This window comes from Netta rufina (assembly GCF_964035555.1).
Source record: "Netta rufina genome assembly, chromosome: 10".
Taxonomy (NCBI): Eukaryota; Metazoa; Chordata; class Aves; order Anseriformes; family Anatidae; genus Netta; species Netta rufina.
In genome coordinates, this window is record NC_140133.1 from 6,145,159 (window position 1) to 6,155,983 (window position 10,825).

The following is a 10,825-nucleotide window of genomic DNA, read 5'->3' on the forward strand; positions in this document are numbered from 1 at the left end:
AAACTTTTTACCAGCAGAAAAGCAACATGCTAGGCAATAAAAGCATCTCCTATACCCAGGACAATTAACCCTGATGTAACTGCTGCTCTCGTTCAGCCTTTGGAACAGGTAAAGCTTTTACTTTAGCTTTTTCTATTATTAAGTCCACCACATACGCAACAACTGAAGCGTATTGCCAAACACTCCAAACGACCAAGAAGCCAGACGACAAGCCCTGGCAGCAGCGGAGCACCACACACCGAAAACAGCCACCTACAAGCATCCTCTGGGATGGAGCGTCAACTTCGTACTTATTGCCATTATTCCTGTGTCGAAATCATGGCTATTATGGAAGTGGAAGCACAAAACCAGGGGACCTCACTGTGCTGTGCAGATGTACGCAGAGCTGCACAGGCGATCACTGCCGATGCACTGATGCTTTATGGTGAGGGGCTCAACCCCCTTTAAAACATCCACGGAGTTACGGGGTTATACCCAGCGGGCGCAGCCCCCTAACACCCACACGCCCTCCCCGCAGCGCAGCCCCGGCGCTCACGAGGACCCCGCTGCCTCGGGAGGGACCGGGAGCCCCCCGCTGCCCCCCGGGGCACGGCCCCGCCGCCGCCTCTCGCCCCCACCGGGCCCGGGGGGACCGGGGCTGAGGGGCCGCGACCGCAGCCCCAGCTCCCGCCCCTCAGCGCCCGCTCACCGCTGCCCCGCGCCGCACTTCCGGCATTACCGCCGGCCCGGCCGAGTGACGCCGTCCTGCCGCGGCCACGTGACCGGGAGGGGCTCCCCGTCAGCCAGGCGGGGCTTGCGCAGGGGCGGGCGGGCGGTGCTGAGAGAGGCGGGTGAATGTTGCTGCTCTTCGGGGAGCGAGGGAGCCGAGAAGTGGTGGGAGTGGTCGTGGAGAAGCATTCGGGGGTTTTAAGGTGCTGCAGTCGCAGCTGATATTCTGGAAGCGATCCGTGAAACGTGTGGTGCTGGAGCACCGGGGGATGGCGAAGGTTTGTGTCAGCAAACGCCCTCAGCCCGGGTGTGCGCGCAGCCCCTGCCATGGAGCCCCTGCCTCAAATACGCTGCTGGGGAAGCGACCTGAGAGGCGCAGGGGGACCGCAACCTGGGTTAAATCCCCGCAGCGGGGCACGGAAAGTGCTCGACGCGTTGTGAAACAGCCCACAGCTGCTCTCGGGGGCTCTCCACTCAGGCTGGTACCAGGGCTGGCGATGTTAATTAACAACTAATTAATAATCACCATCACCCACCTGCGTGAGGAAACCCAGCTCAGGCCCAGAGATGACATCAAATAGGTACGCTGCAGGACTGGGCTGCCGAGAGGGTCAGAGGGCTGCAGCGTATGACATGAGAGGCTAGGAGAGCTGGGTTTGCCTTATGCAGAGACAAGGCTAAAGGGTTATGTGAGCTCAGGTCTCACATAACCCAAAGGGGCATTCCAAAGAAGATGGGGGCAAATCCTTCCCAGAGACGCACACAGTAAAGATGGAAGGAAATAGTCACATCCTGCAACAAAGACAATTCTAAATACGGACTGAACATGGTTTGGAGATGGTAACTTTCCAGGCCTATGTAGTTCAGATTAGATTCTATTATATGGTTTAATAAAAATAATACATCTTTGGGTTTATGTAGTGCTTTTATGTAGTTTAGATCATTTAACGATCTAAATGATTTTTATACAGCATTCTCAGCAAATGAGATCACAAAGTACAGGCACACCAGCAAAATTATTTCCTCAATTTATTGAAAAAAAATACTGTCAAAAGTCACCTAGTCCTATGCTGTACACCTCTCACTGCTGCAGAGGTTGCATACTTAGAAAAATCTGTTTTAACAAAGAACACAAGAAACAGTAGTGGTAGCAATATGCTGACAAAGGTATTGACTTGCCATGTTGGTAGACGCCTGTGAGCACCATCCGTAATTTCTCTGGCGCAGGCTGCTGACTCTGCTATGAGCACTCTGCTGTGAGACAGAGCAACATTTGTTACTCCTCAGGGGACTGAGTTGAGGGGTTATCCATGTCTAGTGAGGAGAAAATTAGGTTGCCATGTAGGAGACCTGAGCTCTGTTCCCAGGTCTGACTGTGCTGCTTTTGAAGACAGCATTATGCCTGATCAAAACAAATACATTTGATTTTATTAGATTTACTTATACAGTAAATATTATTTTAATTATATGGTATCAATGTATAGTAATGGGTGCTGTGTATTCCTTCTAAGGCATGTTTCAATTGAAACACAACACAGTTTAAACAAAATATCTCCGTAAACAAAACACAATGGAAGGAATACAACAAATTTTGAAAATAAAAATATTGTTAGAATTAGCAGATGTCCATATGATTTTAATCATCACCACATATAAGCATACATCTCATCAGTGGGAGCTCTAATACTTTGTAACTGGTGGACATCTCAAATGGCAATTTTGTAGTAGACTGGTACATATGGTCATGTGTCTTAGCATGTGTAAAGTGTACATCACACATTTGCTTTTTTATATTTCTGTTTTAGACTGCCAGATAACTGTGTAGAAATGGTTTATTCTGGTGTCAGGTATATATTTTAGATAATTTGGAATTTGGGATAAAGATTGTAAACTATTTCCATGAGCTATTTCTCACACAGTGTAATTTGCATTTTTTTTCCCCTTCTAATTCTTCAATAGACAAATAATTTGATGAAAATTAATAATTCTGTCATTGTATGTAATGAATAAACAAAATTAAATGTGCATAGTATTTAAACTTAAGTGGCAGTTCCAAATGGGCTGTTTCTTATTCTGGTGTAAGGAATGCATGGACAGAAATTTGCAGGTGTATTGTTACACCTCATCTTTAGTTAGGAGGCTAGTCTTCTAGCATCTCTGATAGTGCTGCAAAAATATACCAATCTGCAGAATTCAGGACCTGCTCTATCCAGAGGTGTCTGTGGTGCTTCCATATTAGTCCTTTAGGATTAGAAATATATTTTTAAAGCAAATCTTTCAGTCATTTTCATTTACTGCGCTAGCACAAAGAGCATCACAGAGTGGTTTCACAGAGAATGTAATGGATATCCTCTTAGTTATGGAATTAAGCCAAAGTGTGCACCAACACTACCATTTCCTTTATTGAGTTCCACATTTCCTGAAAGTAAGATGGAAAACGAAACATGTACTAGATGGCAGGATGCACTTCCAAACTGCATCGCTCCCTTAATAAACTTAAGTAACGCACGGCACTTGGACCGGCACAAGAAGCCCAGAATTCTGCTCGTTGCCCGCTAGATGTCACAACTGAAACAGAAAAAACTGGGAGAGGACTTTTTTTTTCTGTCTCAAAAGTTGATTGTTCTTACCACACCTTAAACAAAGTAGAACTCCAGTCCAAGAAATTCCAAGAAGTTTGTTATGTTCTTTTAAAGCTACGACTCCTCTGACCTTGTTTATTAACTGGAAAACACTGAAAATATTTATAGGAAACCACGCCTGGAATGTTCTGTTGAGGCTTGGCCCCACATGGTAGTAGGCTTCTCCATTCTTTACCCTAACTTGCCTTCCTCTGCTTCTCTTGCATCTAGAGCCATTTGGATTGCTTTTTTTTTTTTTTTTTTTTTTAGTGAAACAAACTGGTAAATCCTGTTACACACCTGGCTACCTGAAAGTTTCAAATAGGCAGTCTTCCATTTTCCTGTTTTATTATTACCTATTGTATGCATCGCATCTGAGAAGTCTACTGTGACAATACCCTGTTTTTGTCATTGCCACGGTGACACTAAGATTATGGATAAAAATGAAAGGATACAAAATCATCCAGGCAGCTGTATTTGCCTAATTTTAGCTATTCTATGTTTAAATGTTTTTAAATCGTACCAGAGGTATTCTTTGTTTTAATGGTCGTCATTTTTAGACCAGCTTTCACTGATTTTGTTTTAGCTGCTGGTTCATGTATTAAAGCATTTTAAAGTAAGAAAAGTCAATTGTCATGATCAAGAGGATAGCCTTCTTGCTAAGCTAAGTAGCCCGTAGGTGAGCATGTTTCAGCCGTGTTAACTAATAATTGTGTATGAATTAGGATGCCGCTTTTTTGATTTCCTCGGGGCTCACCTAAATTACCTTCTATTTTGGCTAGAATTGCTGTTGTATATGACAGTAGAAAAAAGGCAGAAAGGATGTTGATCTGAGCAAATGTTTGTGAAAAAACCTTGAATAAGGGCATGTTTCAAAAGATGCTTCTCTATAGCCCAACAGAAGGTGTACTTCATTACTTGTGCAGATCCTGTTCCTGCAGTGGAACAGTTGCCTTAATTCTGTAATGAACTTTGGTACTTATATTTATTATTCTGCCTCTGTATTTTGCCATGTTTTTTCTAGTTTAGAGTTCCCTAATGGCAGCTATCCTTGCATAACACTTAAGACCAAAGAGAATAAATCATGGAACCTTGTTTGATACATTAAAATAGACTGAGTTAAAGTTCATTCATTTAGCAGATTTTTTTCCAAATATCAAAGTACCAATTTATTAAACTGCAGAGATATTGGGGCTTCATTTAATATTGAATACTTTAAATACAACTATTGACATTCAGACATGTAATTCAGACATATAAAACTGATGGAGGACAATAATACTTTGCATTTAGTTAGTGTATTATATCCAAAGTTTATAAGCATCATGCAGTCACCTTAGCTGTTGCATTGTTACTGTAAATCTTGTCATATTCACTTTACAAAATAGGCACATGTGGCACAGAGAGACTAAGTAGCTCAAGATCCATAATTATGAACACAGAATTCAAAATTTTTCCTACAACCATTAAACAACCATTTTATTTTCTGAAGTAATAAACACGTTACACAGAACATCCCTTTAACTTTTCCCAACAAACTCTTGACAGTACTCAGTTAAAACAGCTCCAGTTCCATCAGACCTTTGTTGTGAAGCTAACTGAGCAATTTCTGAAGCAAGCTAACATTCAGGATGTGATAAATTCATCAACACAGCAAAATGACAGTGAGAGGATATTGAACATTGTACATTGTATATTGAACCCTTAGAATGCCCCAATCATCCCCAAACTTATGGAAAAATGCATACACAAACTTACCATTATATGCAAACGTGACTTCAGCTGCTGAAGTTAGTAATATAGGGCCAGACATCTCCTTGGCCTCAGTTCTTCTTCTCTCTCCCCAGCCCGTGGACTCATTTATTTTGGTGTAACTGTTCTGTTAAATTGTCAGCTTCCTGATAAGTTATAATATAATATAGTTCATATAATGTAGTTCACTATGTACTTTGCTAAGGAACTGTATTTTCCTCCCATGATTGGGAAGTACCCTATAACTCACTGCACATAGGGAGAGGGGATTGATTGCTGCTATATAAAAGGGCACGCCTGCTTTTGGGAATTAGTGTTCATACTTAGAAACAGTTAAATCAATGGCTGAGCAAGGGAAAGCCTGGAGCTGATAGGGTGAAATGTATCTGCAAACGCCTCTGTCAGTGCCGCCTTCCAACCTTTCCAAAGAAGCTCTTTTCACAGAGGTGTGTCGCTAAAGTTCTGGATTGAACTGAGCAACCTGATATAATGTCAGTGACATTACATCAGGTGACATTACATGACAACAGTGACATTACATGACAACCCTGAGCAACCTGATGTAATGTCAGTGCTAGCACAGCTTTGAGTTGTAGGTTGTATTTAGATGTCTTCCTGAGACTCCTTCCAACCTGAAGTATTAAGTATCATTCTATGCTTCTCCTGAAATATTTAACAGCATTTACAGTGTGACTTATAATAAGCAATTAAATATAAAGGATAGAAAGGGTAAAAAAAATTACTTCATGTATTTTATTTCCTGTTTTGCAAGCTTGAGTTGCTGCTCATGACTCTCCCTCATTATAGTCAGAAGAGTTTTCCTATTGTAAGATAAAAATATACGTGAACTGGTATTGCCACTGCAAGCTTAGGCTATTTGCCAAGGCATAGGAAGAAGAAAATACACGTAGTCCAGAATTAACTGCATTCTGTAAGTTCAGAGGCAACAGCCTATCCTTCTTGATTAGTGATACTATGAGGAGTTTGGGAAGTATCTAGGACATAAAAATACTACTCTTTTCAGTGAAGTTGACAGGTACTGGTATAAATGAAGCAAGCATGTTATTAAAGAGAAATGGTATGTTACAATATGGCTTTCCAAAAAGTGTATGACTTGAAGGAAGATATAAATAAATAGGTCAGATTTTTCAAACAGTAGAACATTCTTTTTTGGCTATGCAAAGTACCTTTTCCTGCAGAAGATCTCTCTTCTCAAGCAGTGTGCTCCCATGTTTAAAACAGTAAGCTAAATGAGAAAAACAAAACAAAACAAAACAAAAAACAAAACAAACAAAAAAAAAACTTGACCAACCACAGAAACCATACTCTGTTTCTGCCTTTTCCTTATCTGAATAATTTATAATCACTGAAGATCTCTTTTCATATCTCCAGTTTTGTTCTACGTGATGAAAGAGAGAATCTCAAATTGTAAAATATGTACAATAGTGTAACAGTTCTGAGATTGACCCCTGAGTTTTTCAGATTCCTGATTGGAATTAGTTCTTCTTCAAACATGTTAAAGGTGTTATATGCACGTTTCCCACTTGTACAAAGACTTGTTTATAAATGACAGTTTTCCAAAACCTTCTACTTTATCCATGCCTTACGTTTACCCAGCCTTTGAAACCGGAACATTTTGTTTGATTGAATTTATGAGATGCTTTTTAGCTCAAAATAAATCAGACAATTACCAGGGAATGTGAAGGATCTTTTTGAATGTCTTTTTGAAATTATGGTTACAAAGAGGATACAGGAATGGATTTAAGGTGGAATTCACATAGCCAAGCCATATAGTGACCATTTGTAATGTGCTGTATCGTTCATCATCGTGGAAAGCTATTACCATGTATAATACAAAATAGGGAATCCAGCACAACATAAAGGCTGCCATTATGACCCCTAACTGCTTAGCTGCTTTCCGCTCCCTGTTCACATGCAGTCTTCGAAGATGGTTTTTGGAACGAGTATGCAGTCTTTGCCAGGTTTTCCTCAGGTAAGTCAGTCCTTTGAAGTCCCTGTTCTCTGTCTTTTCCTGAGAACTGCAGGCTCTTTCAGGGTTAGGGCTGGACTCCTCTCCACAAGGTACCTCCTCTGTGAAAGTCTGGCTGTCTGATGCATCACTCAAGTCACTGTCCTGTGAGAAAAGGTCCTCTTCATTTTTGTTGTCCTTTGTTACACTCTTCTCTCCTGGTTTATCCAGGCCTGGCTCAGACTGGGCAGTGGTGAGAGGGAAACAGCTCCATTTAAGGACTTCGCTATTACTCCTGCTAACGATAACTTTTGAAGAGCTGTCAGGATCACTGAAATGAAGCTTTGCTTCCGTATTTTTGGGCTGAGGGGACCTTTGCTTGTCTTTGGGAGGTGTGTTCTCATCTAAGATTTGCTTTTGGAGACAAATACTTTGCTTGTCCTTTGTCTTACCAGGATGTACACTTTTGCTTTCAGAGAAAGACAAATATGATCTGTTGATGAGCTCTCGGTGTTGGCAGTGCTTACGAACAGCTCTGAATATTTTGCAGTAGAAACATAACATCAAGATAGAGGGTAGGTAGAAATTGACAAAGGCTGTGAACACTTTGAACCAGGTGACTTTAGAGAAATCAGTTTCACACTTCTTTACTCTTTCTTTCCTTTCCCCATCACCAACAAAAATGTGCCACCCTAGTATTGGGATGACCCACAAGAAAGACAACAACCAAGCCCCCAGAATCATTAGTAATGCTCTCATTTTTGTTCTATACTTGAGATATTTCAGTGGCTGCTGGACTGAGCGATAACGATCTATGCATAATATGAAGAGATTGAAAATAGATGCAGTGCTGGCCACATAATCCATGGACAGCCAGAACAAACAGGCTGTTACACCCAGGGTCCACACATAGCTGTTTAGGAGATAAACAATATTAAGGGGCATAACAGCTGCACCAACTATAAGATCTGCAACAGAGAGGCTGACAATGTATAAATTGCCAACTGTTTGCAGCTTCTTTTCAGTTTTCACAGCACATAGTACTAATATATTCATGACAACAGTGATCAGTGAAATGCTACCCAGAAACAGACCTAGGAGAGCTGAGTGAGTGTTAGTTGAGTTCACTGTTGAGTTTTCTGTCATCTTTTGCTCAAGTACAGAGAATTAAAATCAGAGAAGGTACCCAGGCCTTGGAAATTCAATCTTCGTTTACACTCCTGGATGAAAACTTGTTGGGCTGCTTTGCGACTTTTATTTCCGGAACTATCGAAAAGAAAAGAAGTATGTTCAGTCACTGTAATCCCAAAATAAATTAATGAAACTAATCTGTCCTTCAGTTTATCAATTTCCCTTTTAGGATTTCCCTAAATAATGCATTTTTACATCATTCTACATAGGAGTAATATCAAATGTGAAATGTCATGGATATTCTATGAAAAGTATTGAAGCAATTTCTATGAACCAATCAAAAAATGTTTGTAAAGGTACTCCTTGGGGTTCCTTGTAATTCTGACCCTGGAATCTGGAGAAGAAATTTCAGTCCTCATTGTTTGAGTTTCTCATTAAATTGATGATCATGAACCATAACATAAACTACATACTGGCAAACCAATTTAAAGTGTCTTAAAAAAACTTATGATCATATTTTGTACTAAATAGTTTGAAACGAAACAATGATTATTTACAAACTATATCCAATAGTTTGAATATAGCAGTTGGATTTGGTATTCCAAACAGTAAAAAAAGCTCCAGTCAGTATACACCTCTGGCTGATACACAAATAATCACAGATAAAGTCACAAATAATTCCTAAGGCTGTAGCTAGTGCCTATGTTTTCATTGGTAGGCTGTTGCTAAAATTATATGTTACAAATAATCTCTTTCTACCCAATTTAGGCTTACATATATTCAAATCATAAAGATGGGCATATATTTTATTTCAAATGCAAATTAATATAATTTCAGGGAAAGCAATAGGATTTTTTTGATTAATAAGCATCTGGCAAACTCTCAAATGTATATCAATCTATGGTTGATATACAACCATGATATTCAACTCTCAAATGTATATCAATCTATGGTTGATATACAACCATGAATATACGCTGAAGATTAGGAGTCATTCAGGTGCCTAGGAAACATACACAAGAGCTATTGTTCATTAAGTTGTAGAAGCCACATCATTTGTGCATGCTTGCTGTTGCTGTTTGCCATATTGAGTTTGAAATTAAACTGGAAATAGGAAGAGATGAGGCTGGACACATAGCAAACCTTTGCTTTATGCCTAAGTATCTTTTTCTGATAATTTGTCTTTATAAATGAGCTACTTTTATTTGCTTAAACTTTGGCATGAGACACATACAGAGCCTTCAGAGTTAAAATTCATTTAAATCGTCTATATTCCCACAATTAGAGTGTCTCAAAATTCCAGTACATGTGCTGCAGTACAAAAAAAAAGGGAAAACCTGTTAAACATCCACCATGACATATACAAAACCTATTTCACAGAGGGTCACATTTGCGCAACTAATCTTGCTTTCTAGTGGCATTTATTTCTACATACTATTTGGCAGGTGTTATCAGAGTGACAGATTTCATTTTCACAGACACGGTGGTGTGTAGCTTTATGTTGACTTGATCTACATAGGGAAACAATATAGGTTCATACTTCATTTATGGTTTCACAATAGAGGTTTCTATTGAGATCAAAGGCCTTAATTATAAAGCATGTTACTTCTTCCATTTTCTAACACAAGCATAGTAACTCAAATATTGGCAATAAAATGGGAAAGAAGGAAAAGAAAGTGAGGGAGTATAGCGAAAAGTACCTTTTTGAAGCTGAGTAGATATGCTCTTCTGTTATCTACAAATTCTCTATGCCTTTGATATCTTCTACTTCCCAGCTGCTAACTTTGTGAATTGATCTAAAGTTCAAAGGAGAATTAACAGTATTGTAAGTCTTGGAGCATATGATCAGTTGACCAATTCTATCTCCAAGATATATAAGAAAATCATCTGTAAGAGTGATAAATATTTTCTGCCATTTTTCTCTTATAGTGTTTGTCCAAGTCTGTGTTTTGGTATATCTCTTAAAGCAATGAGGAAAGAAACTGAGATTTTAGACATGTTGGCTCACAACATTCATACAGCTAACACTGATAGATATTTATTAGATTTCTCATATTTGTTAATCCAAATATCAATATTTGTAATTACTATTTATTATTAATAATAATAATGACTAAAATATTAATATTATTAGTCAAAACAATGCAGTGTAATGCATTATTCAATGTTAACTTCATGCTAGCTTTATCTTGTTCTTATTCTAACATTCAAAGATGGAGCTGAAACATTTGCATGCTTTCTTCTGAGAGATCAAATTCCTTGTTCCTTAAGTTTTACCCATAAAGGCCTGGTATTATGAAAAAGGAGGTGTAGGAGGTGTGCTTGGTTGCAGTAGCATGTATAGGCAGGGGAAATACGTACACTGAGGAGTATGAGCTCAAGAGCTTTGTTCTGTAATTCTGTGTTCTGCACAACCTTTGTGTTCTGTTGTGTACCGTTCTTCAGTGATGGCTAGTGTCAGAAGATCAGAGAGGCCTCAAGCATCTCCTGTTTGAGAAAGGGAACAGATATCACTTTACATGTCTTAAACCAATGTGTCTGGTGGCAGGAAATGGTTACATCCCAGTCTGTTACTGTTCTTTTGACAGCTATACGGTGTAATCTCTCTGCTGAAGTACACAGGGTATGGTCAAGTCAGGAAGTT

General features: G+C 39.5%; 2 protein-coding genes across 5 annotated transcripts in view; both read right to left on the minus strand.

Annotated features, from left to right (window-relative positions):
• Window positions 1-749, minus strand: part of ATG7 (autophagy related 7) — a 104,953-nt gene extending 104,204 nt beyond the window's left edge. For 2 of the 4 annotated variants that reach the window (XM_084292530.1, XM_084292526.1), the window contains exon 1: window positions 689-749. The gene's annotated coding sequence lies outside the window, so the exon portion shown is untranslated. Of the gene's footprint in view, window positions 1-256; window positions 613-688 lie in introns of those variants that run through there. The other 2 variants (XM_084292528.1, XM_084292527.1) reach the window with 2 other exon arrangements.
• A 6,019-nt stretch (window positions 750-6,768) lies between these two features.
• Window positions 6,769-10,594, minus strand: HRH1 (histamine receptor H1; the record flags this gene model as incomplete). Its single annotated transcript, XM_084292884.1, has 2 exons — window positions 10,543-10,594; window positions 6,769-8,316 (listed from the first exon to the last, which is right to left on the minus strand). The coding sequence occupies exon 2, from the start codon at window positions 8,194-8,196 to the stop codon at window positions 6,769-6,771; it is 1,428 nt and encodes a 475-aa protein (XP_084149010.1). The 5' UTR covers window positions 8,197-8,316; window positions 10,543-10,594.
• Between the last annotated feature and the right edge of the window lie 231 nt (window positions 10,595-10,825).